General features: G+C 48.1%; 1 protein-coding gene across 1 annotated transcript in view; it reads left to right on the top strand.

The window, feature by feature from the left end:
* ITIH5 (inter-alpha-trypsin inhibitor heavy chain 5) overlaps positions 1-23,028 on the top strand; it is a 55,366-nt gene that overhangs the window by 18,590 nt on the left and 13,748 nt on the right. Inside the window, exons 6-8 of the mRNA XM_067534955.1 lie at positions 262-431; positions 4,027-4,143; positions 22,837-23,008. Coding sequence (XP_067391056.1) covers positions 262-431; positions 4,027-4,143; positions 22,837-23,008 — 459 coding nt within the window. The remainder of the gene's footprint in view (positions 1-261; positions 432-4,026; positions 4,144-22,836; positions 23,009-23,028) is intronic.

Genomic DNA, 23,028 nt, shown 5'->3' on the forward strand with positions numbered 1-23,028 from the left:
ACGAGGGCAGGAAGTTAACCAAACACTTCCACCCCCCCCCATAAAATTTCAGGGCTGAGTGCAGTTAGGTTGCCAGGGGAAAGGGTAGTTCTTATTTTATTACAGCTAGTTTGCCCATTCCTGGTTTCAGAACAGAACAGTCATTAATGCTCATTTCACGTCAATGCATGGTAATTCCCCATGTGTTGTGTTGAGTCATGGTGAAGCTGTACGACATGAATAGAGAAGCTGTAATATTGCTGGTTGTGTTTTCCCCACCAGATGACACCTCCCTGCCTCCTTCTACTGTTATCGGCCAGACGAAAACATTAGCCAAAGTGACCTTCAGTCCCAGTGTTGTACAACAAGCTCAGATTGCCCGCAATGGTGTTTTGGGGGATTTTATCATTCGATATGATGTCAACAGGGAGCTGAGCGTCGGGGATGTACAGGTACGGTACACATGCCTGACCTTCCTGGAATTGTTGACTACCCCAGAGGTAGCTGAACGGTGTTGGATGCCCATGTTCATTAACAAATTTTCCCCAAATGAGGGTCATTTTTGCAGCTCGTGGAAGCCTTAAGGCCACACCTAAGTGGTGAAAGATTGCCCTGATTGCAGGCACCCTACTACTGCCAACCCCACCGATGATTAATTACCCCTTCCCCCCAAAATCACAAGAGTGGCTTAAAATCAGGAGATCTTATTTTTTAAATAACAAATGTTGGGTTCTTTTTAGTTGCTTTTTGGTTTCTCAGCCTTTAGTGTGCCCTGGCGCCCGGGCTAGACTCTTACTTTTTCAACGGACATGAAAGCTGAGATTCTAATGCAGTCTGAGATTCTGGCAGCTGAGCCTTTACGAAACAACAATTGTTGTTAGACTTGTGATCAAATCCTCAGAGCCGGCAACACTTGTCACCCCTTATCTTGAATGTGACTCAAGAAGACAACTAGTTCCTGCATGTGATACTCCGTCTTTAGCTGAGTAGCTTCCTTCCATATCATTGCATGCTGGAATTTGTAGTTTATCTGAGCCACACCTGTATAGTCAAGATTAGGGTAGTCGTTAGGGTGACCAGATGTCCTGATTTTATAGGGACAGTCCCGATTTTCAGGGCTTTGTCTTATATAGGTGCCTATTACCCCCACACCTGGTCCCGATTTTTCACACTTGCCATCTGGTCACGTTAGCAGTCATTATACAGCTCTTTTTGGACCACACATTGGCTTCTGTTGTCACCAGTCATATGCAATGGCGACACAAGGGAACTCTCACTGCTACATAAAAACATCTGTCCCTGCAAGGAGCTAGCTAAATCCTACATGATAAATAACCAGAACTCAGAGTCCAAGCGTGTACTTTATCTTTTAATATTAAAGATGCACATGAAAGGGGACAGTGGAGAAATTTGATGTAAGAAAACAGTCGAATTAAAGTCAACCAGCAGCTCTGTGCACACACCTAGCAATTTTTCACATACGTCAAACTGCAGCTATTAGGAAATGACAGATATAGTGAACAGAGCACAGATAGCTACGGTTCATGGCTGTAAACAGAGACACAAAGAACCGTATCCCTTTTAGCTGCACCAGTTATTCATAGAGGCTGAAAGATCACCCCCGTGTGAAGACCTATTTAAGCCCTATTTTGTTGGCTTAAATGGGACATGGCCAGCCACAAAGCCTCTGCACAATTTCTCCGCACACGGGTGAACTTCAGACAAAGTGTGTATGTGTATTTCTAAAAAGATTGACAGATTCTGAGGTCAGAAGGGACGGTTGTGATCATCAAATCTGACCTCCTGCATAACACAGGCCAGATAACTTTTCCCAAATAATTCCTAGAGCAGATCTTTTAGAAAAACATCCAATTTGATTTAAAACTTGCAGTGATGGAGAATCCACCGTGACCCTGGTAAATTGTTCCAATGGTTAATCACCCTCACTGTCAAAAATGTATGCCTCATTTCCAATCTGATTTGTCTAGCTTCAACTTCCAACCATTGGATTGTGTTTAAACCTTTCTCTGCTAGACTGAAGAGCCCATTATTAACTATTTGTTCCTCATGTTGGTACAGTAGAACCTCAAAGATATGAATACCAGAGTTACAAACTGACCAGTCAACTGAACACCGTGTGAAACTGGAAGTAAGCAATCAGGCAGCAGCAGAGGGGAAAAAAAAGAAAATACTATACTGTTCCTGTATTGCATCTTAAAAGTCAGCATGCAGAACAGAAACAGCCAGGGGTCTGTGCTGTTTCCTGTAAGCCAAGGGTGCTGTTTCACCGCACCCCAATGGGAGGGGGAAGCTGTTTTCACTTCCCCCTCCCTCCCCAGCCTGGGAAAAAAGCTGCTGCAGGGAGCTGCAAGGAACTGAAGGTTGCAGCCAAAGCCTGGCCTGAAGCTGGAGTGGGAGTCAGAGCTCTGGAGGAGTTTTAAAGGGCCACAGCCTGTGCACCGATGCAGCCCAAGCTTTGCCCGTGGCTGCACTCCTGGGCAACAGCTCGATGCCTAGCTGGCAGCTGGTAATGAGCGGAGTGCTCCAGGAGTTGGTGCTGGGGCCAGTTTTGTTCAACATCTTCATTAATGATCTGGAGGATGGGGTAGATTGCACCCTCAGCAAGTTTGCAGATGACACTAAGCTGGGGGGAGTAGTAGATACACTGGAGGGAAGAGATAGGATACAGAGTGACCTAGGCAAATTAGAGTACTGGGCCAAAAGAAATCTGATGAGGTTCAGCAAGGACAAGTGCAGAGTCCTGCACTTAGAAGGGAAGAATCCCATGCACAGCTACAGACTGGGGACCGATGAGCTAGGCAGCAGTTCTGCAGAAAAGGACCTGGGGATTACAGTGGACAAGAAGCTGGATATGAGTCAACAGTGTGCCCTGGTTGCCAAGAAGGCTAATAGCATATTGGGCTGCATTAGTAGGAGCATTGCCAGCAGGTCGCGGGAAGTGATTATTCCCCTCTATTCAGCATTGGTGAGGCCACATTTGAAGTATTGTGTCCAGTTTTGGGCCCCCCACTACAAAAAGGATGTGGACAAGTTGAAGAGAGTCCAGCGGAGGGCAACAAAAATGATTAGGGGACTGGGGCACATGACTTGTGAGGAGAGGCTGAGGGAACTGGGCTTGTTTAGTCTACAGAAGAGAAGAGTGAGGGGGGATTTGATAGCAGCCTTTAACTACCTGAAAGGGGTTCCAGGGGGGATGGAGCTAGGCTGTTCTCAGTGGTGGCAGATGACAGAACTAGGAGCAATGGTCTCAAGTTGCAGTGGGGGAGGTGTAGGTTGGATATTAGGAAAAGCTTTTTCCCTAGGAGGGTGGTGAAGTACTGGAATGGGTTACCTGGGGAGGTGGTGGAATCTCCATCCTTAGAGGTTTTTAAGGTGCGGTTTGACAAAGCCCTGGCTGGGATGATATAGCTGAGGTTGGCCCTGCTTTGAGCAGTGGGCTGGACTAGATGACCTCCTGGGGTCCCTCCCAATCCTCATCTTCTATGGTTCTTTGATCCTGCCAGAACCTCTGGGAGTGCAAGGGACAGGGGAGGGAGGCACCAACCCCCTGCCACGTGCTGCCTCTGGAGTGCGGCAAGCAGTTCACTGAGCAGGGCGAATCCTGGGAAGAGGCGCCTGAGGGCTGGGGCTTAACAACTAACAAATGTATTTGGGCGTAAGCTTTCGTGGGCAGAAACCCACTTCGTCAGATGAATGAACAAAGTGGGTTCCTGCCCACGAAAGCTTACGCCCAAAAGCCTTTGTTAGTCTTTAAAGTGCCCCAGGACTCTCGCGGTTTTGCTAAAAACAGACTAACCCGGCTGCCCCTCTGGAACTTATCAGCATGCGTGGCATTGGTAGGAAAGACGCTCGTCAGAATTCAAGACCAGTCCGGCTCCCCTTCTGGTGTCTGGCTAAACTCCTGTTGACGTCGCTGGGGGCAGAACCGGGCCCGCCAGTTGCAAGCCGCACAGTTGTCATGGTGATGAGTGTGGCTGACGCTACTGTGACCTGCCACTTGTCCTTGACTTTCTTCCCCTCCCGCAGATTCTGAATGGCTACTTCGTGCATTACTTCGCCCCCAAAGATCTCCCTCCGCTGCCGAAGAACGTCGTGTTTGTGCTTGACAGCAGCGCCTCCATGGTGGGAGCAAAACTCAGGCAGGTGAGCCATGCAATCATGTGCAACGGAGAGTGGTTTGCTGTGAGGTTATAATAACGACCACTTAGGGCTAGTCGACTGGCCGCGAGTGTGATGGGAGATTATGTGGGAACCCCCCTGCACTAGGAGGCCCTTAAGGCATCTCAGCATTTGGAAGGAAGAGGAGGGAGAGGTTTACCAGAGCTGGGCTCATGCAAACCCTGAGCAAAATCCTGGCCTCACTGGAGTCAATGACAAAACTCCTATTGACTTCGGTAGGGCCAGGATTTCACCCCGGTCTCTGAGAGCTGCAACAGCCAGAAAGAGAGAGTGAATCAGGCAAAGTCTGGGGAAGCCTAGAACCTCGGAGACAGCTTGATTTGTAGGAGCCCAGCCCCAAATGACTCCCTTATCTTGTCTCCTCCCCTTCTAGATGAGGATTAGCCCAAAATGGCCGGGATGCTGAAAGCTCCCCGGCCTGTCTGGTAAATGGACAGGCTGCTTCTTTACCTAGCACATTTAACCATGCCCCATCGGGCAACGATACCCGTCATTTCCAGACAGGCTAAGATGTGGGGGATCTACTCAGGGGTGGACGCTGGTAAGGGTCTGGAGGGGAAGTGCTGGGATTGGATTCCCACTGAGGAGGAGGCACATGTCCAATGTGGCTTGGGTTTGGGGCGTTATTATGAGCAGCGAGTGAGGTATAACCAGCCCAACTCTTCTCCTTCTCAGGTTCCCTTGCTTGCTCCATCAGATGCTGATGAGATTTCAGGGTCCAGCTCAGAGCTGTCTTCTGGGGGTAATTTATTTGGCTCTCAACACTGGCCCTGGCAGACATAAACCTAGTCTTGATAGTTTTAACTAGGACTTTTAATCAAAGCCTTAACTGCACGCAGCACTTGAAAAGAGGCAGATGTGTACTAGCACCCGCTGCAGGGACCTTGATGGCTACACAACTGGGCTGTCCAACCCACGGCCCTCGGGCCAGAGTCTGGCCCGCCAAAGGCCACTATCCGGCCTGCTGGGCCAACACAACCTGGCCCCCAGCCCCTGAGCTCTGTGCTGGCAGCTCCCCTCCCCCCCAACCAGCCAGAATGGTGGTGCAGCTTCTCCACTCCAGCCCCATGCTGGCCCAGCACAGCAGTAGCCCCCTACCCCTGAAGCAGTGCAGCCCCTCCCTTCCAGCCCCGTGTCCGGCCGGGTACAGCAACAGCACCCCTCCCCAGCCGAAATTTGCTCACCAGCCCCTTGAGGGAGAAAAAAATTGCAGTGTGGCCCCTCACCCGAGAAAGATTGAACACCCCTGTTCCACAACATCCACAGACTCTCACATCACAGTGAATAAGTGTTTAGCTGCAACTGCTCCTTCTCCCTGCCTTGCTGAACCCCGATTACTAGTGAGCTGCTCAACAGTGAAACACGTCTTGCCTGCTGCTTCCATGGAGATTCAGAGAGAACTCCAGCTGGATGCCATGGACCCTGCGCTCTGGGCAGACTCGGAGTAGCTTCCTCTCCCCAGTCTGTGTATCTCTGCCTATTTGTGTTTTAAATTCCAGTTAATTAGGGTGCTGGGGTTTGTGTGTATTTAATGCAAGGAGCTGGCTGTGTTTAGGAGTAGGTCTCCCAGGGTTAATCCCAGAAACACTAATGCCCCATAATCTTAGACCCCATGAGGAGGAAAATAAAATCCTTTAGTGGTAAAAAGTTTAATCCTTCAATCCAAGACAATACTCAGGCAGTTCACACCAGCTCCTGGCAAGACTGGCCATTCAAAGCCTTAATACCCTGGCTCAGTATTACCCTGCTAGCTGAACACTGTATCCCCCTTTCCAGCAAGCGGGGCTGGTAGATGTGTTTTGGTTGTATCCATTCATCTTATGAGATGACACAGGCATTTTTCAACCAAACGGCGCAGTAGCAGAATTTCAGGGGTTCACTGGCAAAACTGCTTTCCCCTGCACATGTAGTTGGGCCAGGATTGATTCAATAGCCCGTAGATCTTTATTTTGAACCTGCCCTCATGTATTCATTTAGTTAGCTGTATGTTTGCCACACAAACCCCAGGGGAGGTAATTCAATGTACTGTGGCGAGGGCGGCTTGTTCAGCCCTTTTGTGGGTACTGTGCCCTCTTCGGCTACGACTATGATATGTCTGGGTGGGAGCAGCGGGGGGGCCCAGTCCTGCCCTCTGCCCTAGGCCCCAACCCAGGGTAGAGTAGTCTCCAAACTGCCCAGTCCGTGACTTACTCCCTTCCCTGGGTCACCTGTCTTTGGCCCCACTGCTCACAGTCCACTTCCTGGAACTGGGTGGGGAGGGGTTCTCCCTCAGACCTGTGCCTTGGATCCCTGGCCATGGCCAGACAGGTACCCCCTTTTGTCTCTGGTACCTTTTGGGGTTGTGGTATGTGGCAGTGGTTGCTCCAAGTCCTCTAACCTAACCTAACCTAACCACTCCCCCCGCTGCCTGACAGGTAGGCTTTTAACTGCTGGGGCAAACTCCTTGATTGGCCTCAGCTGGCCTGATTGGCCTAACTGCCGTTGAGTAGCTCCAGCTGGATCACCCAGGGAACAGGGATTTGTTAATCCTGGGGCTAATATAGATCCCCTCCACTACTCTCCTGTAGCCATCAGGTCTGGCCCTGTCTCAGTACTAAAAGTCACACTTGATTTTAGTGCACAGGGGAATGGTTAGATTTAATTGAAGCTGTGGCTTCTAAGTGAAGGTATAAGATAATTCTGTATATTTAAAAACAAGTGTGTTGTGCAATATCCACTAGAGAGGCAGGGACTTCCCAGGCCCACATGGACAGAGGCAAATTGCCTATGGATAACTGGGTGAGCTAGGTTTATGTTTGCTAAGTAAGTTAGTGCCAGTGTGAGTAGCCAAATAAATTACTCCACAATGACTATTCTGGGCTGCACTCAGAAAATGGGGGCAATGGACAGTTTTTGCAATGTCTGTGACAGGATGGTAAGGAAATCCCTCTGTCTGAACTGTTCTACCCTAACACACATTTTTAAACCACCTCTGGCTTTGTGTTCTCCACCTTGATAACGCTGTCTTTAGTTCAACACAATAGACTATTTTGTAGGGGCAGCATCAAAAGCCACAGAGAGGAGGAAACACAATGTCACTCATGGCTATTGACTAACGGCTCTGTCACACAGCGAATAGACCTGACAGGAATGATGCACAACAGAGAGAGAAAGAGAATAATTCTAAATAAAAGGTCTTAATCGTTTTATTGTGGCTGCTGCCTTCATGGGTTGGTAAAAACCATGTAAACAGAATTGAGCTGATCAGCAACCAGAGTCAGCAGGCAGTAGCCTTTGCAACAATCTATTATTGATCAAGGCTGATATTTACAAATATATCTATTCAATTATAATCAGGTCCATTTATCAAGAGAAGTATGTGCTAATGCACATCGGAGTAGGAGAAATGCCTCCTCTTGCTCTTCTGTATCCGAGTTCTCAAACTGTGGTCCATGGTACATTTGGCAATGAACAGAGAACTGGTAGGTCACGTGGTGCTGGCTTTTCTCATTTCCGGCTATGGAATCCAGAGCTAGCTAAAAATACACTCAGGACTCTTCCGAGATGGCTTTTCCATGTGAGCAACAGCCGTAGTTGCCACGAGGAAAGGTGGTGGTGCAAGTCATTGTTGAATGGGGAAGAGGATGATCACAAATGAGAATGAGAGGTATCTGTGGGACAAAGTGTATGACAGCATCAGAGAAACGTAGGGCTAGAAAGGAATTCGAGTGGTCGTCTAGTCCAGCCCCTTGTGCTGAGGCAGGACCAGGTATACCTAGACCAGTAATGCTCAAACTGCAGCTCTTCAATGTGTCTCTTGTGGCTCGTTGCAGCGCATGATATTAAAACACTGTGTGATTTAATTATTGACCAGTCTAAGTTATTAACCAGTCAGGATGCTTTTACTGTGTTATTAACCTATCAAGTTATCAACTTGCACTAAGTTATTAACTTCTTTGCTGTGAGAATAATATATATATAAACTAAATATTTTCCCATCATACTGTTTAAATAGTACTATAGTAAATGAAACAATGAATTCACACCACTGTTGCTCTTTGGGGGTAATGTTGATCACTAATTTTCCTCCTGGGCCATTTAGGTCTGCATATCACTGACCTAGACAATCTCTGACAGGTGTCCATCTAACTTGTTCATAGAAAACCTCCCATGATGGGGATTCCACAACTTCCCTTGGTAACTTATTCCAGTACTTAGTGATGCTTTTTGTCAGAAAAAATTTCCTAAAATTGAAACTAACTCTCCCATGTTGCAGATTAATCCGATTACTTCTTGTCCTAGCCTTGGTGGACATGGAGAACAATTGATCTCAAGCCCTGTAACAGGGGTGATTTATAACACCCTGAACAAGAGGATAGCGAGTAATAATAATGTAGGAGGTTTTTGAAACCCTCTGTGCTAGATGGAGTGAAATCCTGGTCCCATTGAAATCCCTGGCAAAATTCCCATTGACTTCAATGGGGCCAGGATTTCACCCGTGGTGTGCAGCTCTTACAGGTGACCTCATGCGTATGGTCCAGTTGTGTGTGAGTTCTTTTTCTGCTCACCTGCTTTTCTTTTTACTAAGTGCCAACTAGTCAGCTCCTCTTGTCCCTTTTTGTTTCTCAAGTATCACAGTCCTTGAAGAGACCGGACATTTGGATCCAAATCCATTTAATGCCACCAGCCAGCTTCTCAACAGGGGAGGCCCCCTTTCTGTGAAAGAAATATTTTTCTCACACTACTCAACTGTGTCAGTCCAGCAGGAAGCTAGGCCTCAATTGCTTCTTTCTCCTGTGGTTCTAACAGCATCTGAACTCGGCTCAGATCCTCATATAGCGTAAATCAGCTTTAGCGGTGCTGTGAAGATTTACACCAGATGAGGATCTGGTCCTGTGTGCGTCACTCACCCTGCAGCACTTGGCAGACAGGGTATTTGTGAGAGGAAAGAAATTCCAGAGTAGAATACATGATTGTAAAATACTTCATGCACTAGAGATCTCACAGGTTGCTATTGTTGTTATGCTGGCAAGGAAAGTGCTGCTTACTTCCTAAAGAGCTTTGTTCCTTCATTTGCAAGGCAAAATGATAGAACATACTGAATGGAAGAGCTGCGTGAAGTATGAGCCCGAAGGAAACGGGGACCATGCAATTCCGGCAAAGAATTGGGAAGCATGAGTTTAGCACACGGGATCAGAGGCAGTCTGTCAAGATCAATGTGCTGCTTCTTGCAGTGGCCAAAACGTAGGGCTGCCCTACAAATTTAAGTTGACCTAACTTAAGCAGTAATGACGTCGCTTGTGCGTGTCTACACTGTGCCTCTGGTGTCGGAGGTGTGCTCCCTCACCAGGAAATCTTGTATCAATTTGACTGGCAGTGTGGGGCATTGTGGGACGGCTCCTGAAAGCCAGCAACAGTCAACGTAAGCCACTCAGTGTCTATACTGACACTGCATTGACCTAACTATATCGACACTGACTTGACGCCTCTCGTGGAGGTGGAGTTATTAAGTCCATGAAGCGGGGCAGTTACGTCAGCAGGAGTGAAATTTTAGTGTGGATGCTTCCATAGTTAAATTGACGTAAGCGGCCTTGTATCGACCTATCTCTGTAGTGTAGACCAGGCCTTAATGATTCAAAGGAAGGCAGAGACCTTCCCCCAAAGTACCTAGTCAGCTGCACAATGGTGTTTTTTCAAGGCTGGGACGGGTACAATGAGGTATACTGGGTGCAATTCCTTTCTAACCTCTGTGTAGTTGTCATGATCCAATTACTCTACCTCAACTGCCTATGGGTCTTGTGTTAGTGAAGACTGAATTGAAAGCCACATCTACACTTGCTAAAACTGAATCAAGGGATCCAATTACAACACTCTTGTCCCTTCAGCTGGGTACAATACAGTTAGAAGTTGGAGTGTAGATGGGGGTCTGACCCTATCCCCATAACTGGATCAAATCCCTAGATTGTCCAAGATTTTAGCTTAGTTCTGAGAACATGGTGAGTTCCCATCTACACTACAGCTTCTAAGTGTGTTGTAACCAGGCCAGGAGACAACAGAGCTGGATCCCCTGACTCAGTTACAATTGTAGCATAGGTCAGGCTGAAATGTGAGTAGCTCCACACTGGTCTTTTTTAAAATAGGGCAAGTCACACAGTATTTCTGGAACTGTTTCTTTGGCAAAGCATGTTTATCCGGCTTGCAAGATTTTATTTTGATTGATGAAAAAGATTTCTCACCCCACGCCAGCCCTTGGAGAGCCCACATTCACACTAGGATACCCTCTGGGGCTCTGATTTCAAGATAAGAGGGTGTTGGCAAGGTCACATTTAGAGGTACTATGCAGCCACTCATTCTCCCATTCTTCAGCAATAGGACCCTAGAAATTTCTCTGGTCTGGACATTTCATTCCTAATTTATAATTCAGGGTCAAATCACTGACTAAAAACATCAGGCAAAACTTTCTCTGACTTTAACACTTACCTGAGTGAGTACCTCTGGCTTTGGCCCAGTAAAGACACTTACTCCAAGCACTGTACAGGTATTAACTGGAAGTACTCACGCCACTTTGCTCCTGTGTGAATGCTGTATGCTCTTGCATGTAATGGGAGACGCTGGAATCCCCAATCTCACTCAACGTCATAGACAGCAATTTGGGGGGAGGAGGGGAAAGGCTCTGAAGGATCAGACTAAGCCATTTAGGGCGGCTTTAGTTTTTAAGCTTCAGTTCAGCTCTCTGACCAAACTTTTAGAATGATCTGAGAATGAGATCCTGGTTCCCAGGGACTCAGATCTCACTGGGTTTGCTGAGTATTGCTAGGGTGTATTTGCTTTTGTCACTGTTCACATTCTCAGAGAGGTCTGAGCACCTTGTATACACATTTCTCTGCCTGTCTATGCCTTGACACCCAGCCCTTTTGTGAGTAGTTTCAGGGTGGTGATACACGGCTCTGTTGATTGCAGGGATTCCGAATGCCAGCAACCACCAGGATGTTTGACAGCTCCCTCTCCCCTGCCCTCCCAAAAGCAACTCCCTGTGCTGCTGAAGAACTGGCTGTAGGCTTTTTGAGTGCTAATCCGAATGGTGGTTGCTCTCCAGAAAAACTACCTTAAACTGCCAAGGAAGCACTGAGCAAAATACTAATCCTAACTGCAGCCTTCAGTGATTTCCAAAGCTACTGTGTGAACAGCCGCCAGCTTTTTTGGGTTTTATCTGGAGGTTTACAAAATGTGTCTGCCCAACCATCTGGATAAACGTAGAGAAATTTTATACAATATGCCCAGCGTTGTTTGTCAATGCAGAGGCCTCCCACCCTGGAACAGAGTACAATAGAGTCACCTCCATCACTCCCATTAGATGAAAAGATGGGTGAGTCATAGGAAACATAACACCAGTCAAACTGATGTAGTCCAGTCTCCTGTCTCTGACTGTGACCAGCACAAGAGGCTTCAGAGGAAGGTGCAAGAAGCTCATTAGGCAGATGTCTTCCACAACATCCTGAACCCAATAAAATTGAGGCTAAATCAGACCAGGCAGGGAAGTGAATGCAAGCTCTGGATACCTCTGGCAGGTCAACTATCAGAAGCTAATCTCAGCTATGTTGATGAAGGGGAGACACTGCCTTTCATGTAGAATCCAGACCACAGAGGGCTTTGTATGTCAATGTTAACTCTTTGAATTGGGCTCAGAGTACATAGGAAGCAAGGGTGGTGCAGGTTTTGAAACTGAAATGCTTTTGGGGCCTGACCCAAAACCCAGTGAAGTCAACGTGAAAGTCTTTTCATAGACTTCAGTGGACTTTGGATCAAGCCTTTAGTTAGTACATCATGAGGAGGGAAGAACACACGTACTAGTGAAGGGCTATTGACCTCTCTCTCTGAAAAATGAGGCTTTTATTGTGCAAAGTTTTGCCAACCAGTGCATTTACGCAAGACGTCTTCAGGTCCTCTCAACACTGGTCATGTCTAATGCCTTATGAACTATAGCCATAAAGGAATTGCTTCACCCACCAGCCACATGCAGCCACCTCTGGGGTGGGTGGAAAGTGGCAGCTGTTTGACAGCAAACAGCAGCACTTCATAACAGTTTAAAGTAGGCAGTGAAGAATATCTTCCTTGTAGATTGGCTGAATGTAGGCAGGCTATGATCATCTATTCTGGAATCAGTTTAGAAACACTCAGCATGTTTTCAGGTGCATCCCTGGGGCTTAAAACAGGACAGACATGGAACCTGTGTAAGGAAACAAGCAACTGGAAGATGTTTTAACGTTTTTAGTCGGGGAATGTTTTTGACTCTGGAATAAGCCATGACGTGCTGCAGTTTGAGCTTGTCCTTCCAAGTGGGTGTGGAAATATGTGTTACTGCACAGACACACCCACACATAGTCTACTAAGGACCGTTGCGCCAGGCAGAGTGACCACGGGTGATGGCATCGCACCCGGCGTCACGTAGCGAAGTTCCCAGATCTGGCTCAGTGGGATTTGCATGCTAGAATGACTTGAAAAGTACTGAAGAAGTAAACATAATCTCTCCTGGTGTTGTCCTTGCTTTTTCTGTCCTTGCATGTCTGTTCAAAATGTTTCTCTCCCTGTGGCTGGCAGTAATGTACCATATGCCATCCAGTCAATGCACTCCTAAAAGCCGGCTGGGTTCCATAGCTCCATAATACATAGCTGCTAGTTAATGCATTGACAGACTTTTTAGTGAAACTGCAGGTGATTGGTAGGGTGGGGAGACAGATCAAAGACTCCACTGACCACTACCATCTGCAGGTCCACCAGTTTGGGGCCCATTCTGCAGTCCTGACTTAGTTGGGACAGTGTTATCTAGTGGTTAGGATACAGGAATGGGAGCTAGATCTGGTAGATCAGACACTGATCTGCTGTCTGACCCTGGGCAAGTCATTTTCCTTTTCTGCGCTTCTGTTTCCTCGCACACTTTTTGTCCTGTCTGTCTAGCTCATGAGCTCTTTGGTGCAGGGATTCTCTCTGATGTATGTACAATGTTTAACACAATGGAGACTTAATCTCTGTAGATCATAAACTCTTCGGGGCAGGAATTCTCTCTGATGTATGTACAACGCTTAACACAATGGAGACTTAATATCTGTATGGGCCTAAGACATCACTTTAGTACAGATAACGGTTGCTACCATATATGGGTACAGCCACATACAACACATTCTGCAGTACATACTCACCTCAGACTAGTTTATCATGATGATCCCTTCTGGCCTTAAAATCTCTGAGGCAGTGTTATCTGGTGGTTAGAGCACAAGACTGTGAATTTGCTCAAAACGAGTGCAATAGCTGCTATCTTGGCCAAAGCACTAGATCTTGAACCAGGGAATTCCAGAGCTAAAAGCATGGGTTACTACAGCTTGCGTTATTTGTTCTACAACAGACTCAAGCCTTCTGTGGATTGGGCACAGAGTGGGACCTGTATCACATTCCCCAGGGCACTGCACAAAAATATAATGTTCTCAAAACTTGCCAAAATTGTAGTGACTGCAAGGCTGACGAGCATTCAGCCAGACGTCGTGAGAAAATATTGTTTCCTCCATGCAGCATGTGAAAAGGACTGTAGGATAATTGAAATAAAAAGCATAAGCACCCTGGCCTCCATCTGATTTTCGCTAAGTGGAGTAACAAGTAATTGATGTTGAAATCCACTTGACTGCATCTGCTAAAGTGCTGACCTCCTTTCGACACTGTGACAGCTGTCTTGTGGAGCGTGGGGGGAAGGGATTGAGGGCTTGGAATATTTTTCAAGCAGGGGGAGTGACTGAGTCTGCGAGAGAAACATTAGGCAATGCTTCGAGGGCAGAGGGTAAACGTCTCCTCCCTTGGCATTGACCTTTTAGTTATTAGCTCCATGGAAACTGTCATGAAGTGGGCTTGGGTTTTAGTCTAAGATGTGGATTTTAAAAATAAGTGAGTCCCTTTAAAACAAATCAAGTGAGAACGAGAACCTAGGGTTTCATTCATCACTGTATTACTCTGGCTTATAACTATGGAACGCCCTTGTTTGCAGTGCAGCTTCTCCAGGAGTGACACCTTTAAACCTGAGAGAGACTTTAACTCGCCTAAGACTTTTTCACGTCAAGTCTATTTACAAAAACATTTAAGATTCAAATTTAATCAGGGCTGCAGAGTTGAGAACTAGTTACTATAATAATCCTTAGCATTTATACGGTATTTTGCATGTTCAAAACATTTTAGGCACATGAAGTAATCCTCACAACAACTCTGTAAGGTGGATACGGCTCCATTCTCAGTCTAACTTTTGTGGATCTATGGCCACCATTTCCTGTAGTACCCAAATGCCTCACAATCTTTAATGCACTTATCCTCACACTGCCCCTCTGATGTAGGGAAGTGCTATTATTTCCACTTTACAAAAGGAGAAACCGAGGCACAGAGCGACTATGTAATTTATGCAGCGTCATACAGGAAGTCTGTAAAAGAGGAGAGAATTGAACCTAGGTCTGTTAGGTAGCAAGTGGGTGCTCTAATAAGTGGACCATCCTTTTCCTTAGTTGCCTTTGCAGGTAGGGAAATTGAGGCAGAAAAGTAACTTCTTCCAGGCTACATAGTGAATCTGTGAGGCCCAGTTCATTAGCAGGACCTGCAGGGCATCAAGGCCACTATCTTTTAGACTCCTTTAAAGAGTAAATTGTCTGCTCCTAAGAGGGGACATGGAGTAGATGAGGAAATAACACAACAAAAGCTGAGAAGGAGCCCTGGTTTAAAAGGTTCTGGGCCAAATGCCGTCTGAGTTCAGAATTAGCTTGTGATGTCTGTCAGAGAGGTGGGGGTGGGGCTGGAGCTAGAGTGGTGTGAAACTCTTGTGAGATAAGCCCTAGAGTAGGACTCACTCTATATGAGTTCAACTCTCAGCTTTGCATGACCTTCTTCAAGGCCTTTGGTCTCTCTGGGTATGTCTACACGGTATGCTGAGCCCTGCCTCTTCCTCAGGTTTGCGCCTGAGCCCCCTTCTGTCCACCAACAAATCAGTCTGACTAGGATCAGCAAGTACTCAGTCCTAAGACCCTGGTAGGGGTCGAAGCCCAGGTCCTGCTATGACTTGGGTCCAAGCCCTGTCATTCTGCGGCGTGGATGCAGATCAAACCACAGCCCTGAGTCAGAAGGTCTGTGTAGTGCAGTATGGATGCATTAGCATGGCTGTGAGACCTGGGTCCAGCAGTGTGGACGCTTAGGTGTGTGCTGGGAAACACAAACCCAGGTCTCACAGACCTTGGCATACAAAGCAGTGCAGGCATACCCACGTACTTCAGTTCCCCCGCTGTAAAACAGGATGATGATAATACTTCCTTCCTCTTCTCTGTTTAGATTGCAAGCTCTCTGAAGCAGCGATTCTCTCTTGCTTGTACAGTGCCTTGCGCACTGGGGCCCTGACAGGCCCAGCCTCACCACTAGGCAAAATAGGCAATTGCCTAGGGCGGTAAAAAGTAAAAGGTGGCTGCTGGGCTGCAGCTGCCCGCCTCCCGCAGGGTCACAGCACACAGCCGGGACCCTGGGGCAGCCGCCCACCTCCCGCCGGGTCCCCACTCCCAGCCAGGAGGTGGGCTGCAGCCTCCCAACTCCCACCAGGTCCTGGTGCCTGGCGCTGGCCCCATCCCCTCCCAGAGCCAGGCTCCCTCCAGCTGCCCCTGGCTTTCTTGCTGTAGCAGAGCAGTGAAATGGACAAGAAAGACATCCCCTGTTCAAACTTTTCCGCCGGGGGGAGAGGCGCCCGTTTTCATTTTGCCTAGGACGGCAGCATATGTAAATCCTGCCCTGGGTTGCGGCCTTTTGCGAATGCAATAAAAATAAGGAATAATCATGACACATGCAGCCTTAACTTGGACATTTCCTGAGCTCCGAGCACTTGGCCATAACGTTGGGATTCACGCGATAGATGCTATTGCTGAAACCTTGGCCATAACACTGGGATTCACACGATAGATGCTATTGCTGAAACCCTGGTTCTTTGGGGGTATGTTGGATCCCTGCTTGTTATCTTCGAGACAGCTCCCTGCTCAGCCGGCTGGTTTCTGAGGCGCCCTTTCTTAGGTGCATAATGCCTGGGGGCCTCACGCGGGGCTGTGGACTCTCCTAGGCAGTGGTCTGTCTAGAGTGAGGCATGCTCTGAAGTGTCCTTAGCTGCTGTTTGCCAGACGCTGGGGATGGGCGAAGGGGGATGGGTCATGCAATGATTGCCGGGCCTGCTCATTCCCTCTGAAGCACCTGGCATTGGCCACCGTCGGAAGACGGGAAGCTGGGCTAGATGGCTGGGCTGAGCCAGTGTGGCCGTTCTTATGTTCTTATCGCAAAGCTGAGCAGTATCTTTGAGGAACAGGGTCTCTGGGCCTTGGTTCCCAGCGGCAAATGGGGATAAAAGCACTGCCCTACCTCACGGGGTGCTATGAGGATAAATGCCATGAAGATGGTGAGTTGTTCAGTTACTATAGCAACGGCAGCAATATAAGTACCTAAGCGCTAGAGACGAAGTAGAAGTGATCCCTTCTCTTAGGGCAGTGGTCCCCATACTTTTTATCCCGTGCCCTGCTTTGCCCCTGTCCGAACCCCCCACCCCTCCTAGCCGAGGTTGGGAGCAGAGCCACAGTTGGGGGCTGTAGTCAGGGCCGGGGGCTGAGAGCCAGAGCTGGAGGCTCAGGGCTGGGTGATGCTCCCTCCCCGTCCTCCATGGAAGCTGGCCCAGGCCCGGCTATGCCTCCCTGAATGTTCTTCTGCACCCCACAGTTCGGGGACCTTGGCCTTAGGAGATTATTCTGCAGTCTAAAGTCACAGTCAGGAAGATTTTCCTGATTTGCAGTCAAAACTCTCCCTTTCTTAGTGTTCTCCCCCAGCTTCTAGTTGTATCCCTGTGAATCACACTGTGTAACTTCTCTCCTTCCTTGGTAGATATCTGTGGGCTGTTACTAGATTCTCCCAGCTCTTTAATCCTCCTTCAGCTGAGCTGTGCGTAGTTAGTTCATTCCGTTGATCAGTGTACGTCTCTGTTGGTCAATGGCTATTGCATCACTCTTGGGTGAGCAGGTCTCTCCGCTGGCCGAGCTTCTGAAGCTGCTGTTTGCTTGCTGAACATGGCTGGGGGCAGATAGCAGGTGTGAAAAATCAGGATGGGGGGAATCATGAGGGGGTTGTAAGGTCTTATATAAGACAAAGCCCCTAATAATCGGGACGGTCCCGATAAAATCAGGACATCGGGTCACCTTAGTTTCATTGCACTGCAGACTTCCGGCCTCGGGCTGGACCCTGAACTCTAGCACTTAAGGGTCCCAGAGCTTGGGCTCCAGTCCAAACCTGGCAGTCTACGCAGCACTGAAACAGCCCCACAGTCCAAGCCCTGCGAGCCCAAGTCGGCTGGCACGGGCCAGCCACTGCAGTATGGACCTAGCCTAAGTGTCTCATTTCAGGGAAGCTGAGGTGAGTCAGTTTTCACTCCCGGGCCTGATCCAATGTCTATTGAAGTCGATGGAAAGACTTCCCTTGACTTTAGTGACTCAGGCTTGGTGCGTGGGAGTGGTTAAAATATCTGCCCAGGAGGTAAAATCTGTGAGCATGCTAAGGAAAAGGCTCTGAGAACGGGCATTTTAATGAGGTAATTAATAGGCGCTTCAGCGTGCAGCCCGGCTAGGGAAAACTAACAACCAAGCATTGTCTCCCTCTGAGCAGCTTGACTTTCATTTCATGTGCGTGACGTCCACGCTTTCCCTTGGGCCTGCCCTGCACAACAACCGAGGGATTGTGGCATAAATGTCACCGGGGGCGCCGTTCCACTTGGAAAAGGTTCCCCAGCTGCTCTGATGCCGTCCCGTCAGACCCTGGGAATGTCTGTGTCAGCATTGAGGCACGAAGCATTTCGCGCTCAAGTTACCGGGCTTTTCCGACGGACCCTGCTGGGTGTTCCTAAGGCCTGCGTCACTCCAGCATGCTCTTGTAAATAGAAGAGGAAGGGACCCTGGATGCACACCCGCTCTCTGAGGGCAACGGCTGCCTGTGAAGCACATGGGAGGATGTGGTGTTGGCTGGTGGTTAAAATGTGGGGCTGGCGTGGTTGGTCCTCTAGCAAAATGTGAGATTAGATAGTCAGGATTCCTGGGTTCTTTTCCCAGCGCTGCCAATGACTCACTTTGTGCCCAGTTAGGTAGTTAGTTAATCTCACTGTGCCTCAGTTTCCTCCTCTGTGAAATCCCTACCTCGCAGGAGTGCTGTGACTGATCGACGCTTTTAAAGTGCTTTGAGATCCACGAGACAAAGGCACGCTGTAAAAACAATCATTATTAGCAGTTATATTTTGGTGAGCACCATTGCAAATGGGGTTTTCTTAATATTCATGCCAGACCAAGGCGCTCTGAGATTTCCATAACCGAACCATGGGGAGGCTCCAGTGATCAGCACCAACTCAGCCATAGAGCTCAACACGGGCAAGTGGATTCCTGCTTCCCCTGGCCCTAGGGGAAATTCTACTCACTTCCCCTCCCAGCTTGGAACGCCTGCATACCAGTGGCTCACACTGGCTTCTGCACTTCCTTGCAGAAATGTTAATGCAAGCATCACTACTGCTCGGTGCGTTATGCATCCTCCCCACAATACACAGTGGCTCTCTATTTTAGCATGCCAGCTGCAGAGCCTGAATTCCTCAGCTCAAGATGTAGTGTCTAGTTGTGGAGGTTCCCTGGTGTGTCAGCAGCTGTCACAAACACACTTCTTTTCACTCCGTAGAGGCTGCAAAGAGACTAGCACAGATTCTAACCTGCTACACAGCCTCAGTCGCCTGCATGTTCGCTTTTTCCCATGCTGATTCTCTTGAATGGGAAAACCAGGATTTAGGAAGCTGCAACCTTCTCCTCGTCTAACTTCCTCCTAAAAACTTATCTGTGCTGGAAGTTTGCATTTCTGCAAATCACTCCTGCTTGGCAAGCGGGAAAACAAGACTTTTGCTAAACTCTATTTTATTGTGACTTCCCCTTCCCAGTCACTCCTTGTCTTCTCCACCTGTTGCATGCAAGTGGCTCTGCTGGGGCAGAGGCAGCCCTTCTTTGTTACTTAGCTGTACAGTGCCCAGCACAATGGGACCCTGCTTCTTGATCTGGCTTCCTCGGTGCTCCCATGTTAGAAATATTAACACCAGGCGAAATGCCGGGTGACTCATTGTCATGCTAAACATCTGTTTGGCTAGCAGGCTGGAAAATCCCGGCAACCAAAGGGTTAGCCTTGCTAAGACGTCTGAGAACCTTTTGGCGTGACTTGCAGTGGAGTGACTCATTCTGGGCCCTGGCAGCATCTGAAGTGCAGAGATCCTGTTCGGTGCAGAGAAGGGCTGGCATCTCACTGCAATGCCTGTGACTCCCTGGAGCATTTCAAGATAAATTCCGACTGTGGACTTACAAGGCCCGAATACAGAAACCTGCCACTGTGCCCTAAACACGGAGGCTGCCTGACACTCTTCCACAGAAGCGCTACACGTGCCTGCCCTCCCTTCTCACTCCAGCCATCAGTCAGTGCAGGGAATGACTGAACAGAAGGATCAGGTGCTTCCTAGAGAGAGAGCTTCTCCGTTTGGTGCAGTATATTTAAAGTCTCTGACGGATGCCAGCAGTAGAAACTTACTGACCAGTTTCCCTTTATAAAATCTGTAGCCCCTTGATGGCTCCTGGCTTGTATACACCCTTGTGTAGGGAAAGACTTAATGCTCCCACGGAAGTGTCTTTCCCGAGGTCCAGATAGGGGAGAGGAACATGGATTGCAATGCACATGTCGCTATTTCATCAGGATAGAGTTTCATTTCCATGAGGGGAATTTCCTCCTCAGCGGCCGTGACAAAGCAGTCTGGTTTCAAAGATAAAAAGAACCGTGCAAATACATAGCGTAGCACAATCAGGGCAATTCATTCCAGCCCGGCCCTGTCATGTGCACAGCCTTTTCCTCCAAGATGTGGAACATCTTCCATTCCCGTCAGCTTCAGTGTGAGTTGAGGGTACCCAATAAGGGCAGGACTGAGTCCTTAGTTTGTGCTGGTGATAAGTAGAACCTTGAGGGGGAAGAGGGGAGGAAACCACTAAATAAGACTCCCCCCCTTAACCCTTTGCTCATTTCTGGAATCAAAACAAACCAATGTATGTTACACACACAACTACCTTAAAAAACATTATTAAGATTGCAAAGAGAAGCATTCAAAAGTTGGGAAATGCCAGAATTACAGGTGCCATTCGGTGTCATTCGGCCAAAGGTGTCATTCGGCCCCCTTTGTGTGTATTCATTATGATACAGTCTTTAATTATGCTCTGTTATGCCTTGTGTGTGTGTACATGATGATACACTCTTTAATTACATTGTCACATGATTTTTTTGTGTGCCGTTAGTCCCAGTTTTCCATCGCAAACCTGGCTCCTTGTCAGATCTATCTTCCTTTCTCCACTCACTTCTTTCCCCCCATCCTACTGGTTCCCAGGCACAGTCTCCTTGGTCCCCCCAGCCTCCAATCCCAAGCTCCTTATCCCAGTGGACTCCCCGCGCTCCCTTAGATGTAACGCTCTTGCTCCTCTGCATTGAAATCAACCACCTCCTCACTGCCTGGGCATAAATGGGGGGCAGTAAGAGAACAGGAGAGAAAGGTGCCCTCCTCTCAATCCTGGTGCCCAATCCCCACCCAGCCCATAACAACCCAGAGCTGCCATTGCAGGGAAAGTTCTGCTCAGCCCCCTGCAGCCCTGGGCTGGAACACACTCATTGCAGAAATAATCTTCAGAGAGATTTTTCTGCGAAGCTCTAAGGAGTCTCTACTGAGCAAGTGCAAGCTGTGAGTTTTCAAAGGTTTATACTTAAGCCAGATTTGGGCAGGTTTCCACAAGGATGGGGAAAGGCACATCCTGACACAAAAGTCACCCCCCCTGCCCAACTTCAAGTCCCAGCTCCAAAGTCTGGTGGTTCCTGTCTTTCTCCCATCTATATCGGCAATGTACAGGTGCGAAGGTCTATAGCCTCCTAACCTGTCTGCCTTGTCCCCCCACCCCTCCAGCACAAGTTTCCTCTCTAGAAGTTGGCATGGCAACCTACCCACACTCTCCTCTATCTTCTCCATCCACTTATATACCATTGTTTAGGAGCAAATGGCCAACTACTCTGTCATTATGATGCAGTAGGACCCGGTCACACCTCCACTGGGTCTCACTGCCCTACCTCTTCCGTGTATAAATGAGAGGCGGTGTTGCCTACTCGACTGACAGCTGGGAACTCTTGAGTACTGTTCCCAGTCCTGATGGTGACTTGCTGTAGGCTATAGGCCAAATCAAGTAATCTCTCTGAGCCTCAGTTTCCCCATCTGTAAAAAGGGGATGGTAACACTAACTTACCCCCTCAGGGGTGTTAGCGTTAGCTAACATTCTCAAAGTGCTTTGAGGATGAAAAGGCCTGTATAAAAGAAGAGATTAAACCCTAGAGCAAAATGTGGGACTGCAGCGTCCCCAGTGATACGAGCTTCTGCCCTGCCTTTATTCTTCTAACAACCACCATTAGGCTTCCCTTATTGCTCTCACTCCAGCAAGACACTCCAGGAAGTAGGATATGTCTAGCACACGCTGCCAGGGAGAGATGGTCTCAAAGGCCTAGGAAAACTATCAAATTCTTGGGTGCTTATGCGGACCAAACCCTAAATCTGAACTTCCCATCACCGCTCAAATACAAGGGCACCATCTGATTGCTGTCTGTGGCTATATTAGTTCTGTTGGATCTGAAACAGGCATGGAATGCTTTCTGCAGAAACATAACATGGGATTAAATCTCAGCTGTTGCCAGATTGTACAGAGGGGAAATAGAGAGAGAAATCATCAAAATAAAATTTGGAAAGGGTTTACCAATTGGATGCAGATCGTTAGGGAGGTGCTCGGGGCACCCATAGTCTGATCCAAAGCATATTGAAGTTGATGGAAAGAGTCCCACTGATTTCAAATGGGCCTTGGATCAGACCACAAATCACCATCTGGAGGGATGACTAGAGATTTCATTGCAGAGGGTAATTTGTTTGCAATTAAGTCATCCGCGTCAGTGCAGAATAGGAATATTGGACACACAGCTTGATGGAGTGTTTGTGCCCTTCTCCAAGTTTTCTCTGTATGAAGCCCCCAGGTCTGGAAATATATTTGATTCCTATCGCCCTGAATTACCCCATTTGTCATTCTTCTGGACAGGCACCTTCATGCATTCTGCTAGGCTGCCCCATATGCAAAACCACTCTCCTCCCCTAAATCTTCCTTAAATCCCACGTATGCCTAAAAAAGACTTGACAATGGTTAGGCACCTGGTCTGCTATAGCCCCTGTCCCACTGCTCGTAACCGTTCCCTCGTGCTCCCCTGTCTGCCTGCTGTATCCAAATATTGTCTCTCATCTTAGACTTAGATTGCAAGCCTTTTTGGGCAGGGACTGTATTTTCATTATATATTTGTCTAGCACCTAGCACAATGGGACCCTGGCCTCTAGCTGCTACCGTAATACAAATAACAATCATCTGGGGAGTTAAGCTCACTGGTCCAGATCCTCAAAGGTATTTAGGTGCCTAACTCCCATTGGAATCATTGAGGATCTAGGCCCTTGTCATTAAAGCAGTGAGATTTTGACTTTCTTTCTTTCTTTTTTTCTTTCTTTCTTTCTTTCAGACCAAAGATGCTCTCTTCACCATTCTCGGGGACCTAAGGCCAGAGGACCACTTCAATATTATTGGTTTTAATAACCGAATCAAGGTCTGGCAACAGGACCAGCTGGTGCCTGTGACTCCAAACAATATAAGAGATGCCAAGAAGTACATCCATAACATGTCACCTACTGGAGGTAGGATATGGAGACCCTCC

The sequence above is a fragment of the Emydura macquarii genome, unplaced genomic scaffold (genome assembly GCF_026122565.2).
Source record: "Emydura macquarii macquarii isolate MOO-44397 ecotype Brisbane River unplaced genomic scaffold, CSIRO-AGI_Emac_v2 contig_3470, whole genome shotgun sequence".
NCBI classification, from domain to species: Eukaryota; Metazoa; Chordata; order Testudines; family Chelidae; genus Emydura; species Emydura macquarii.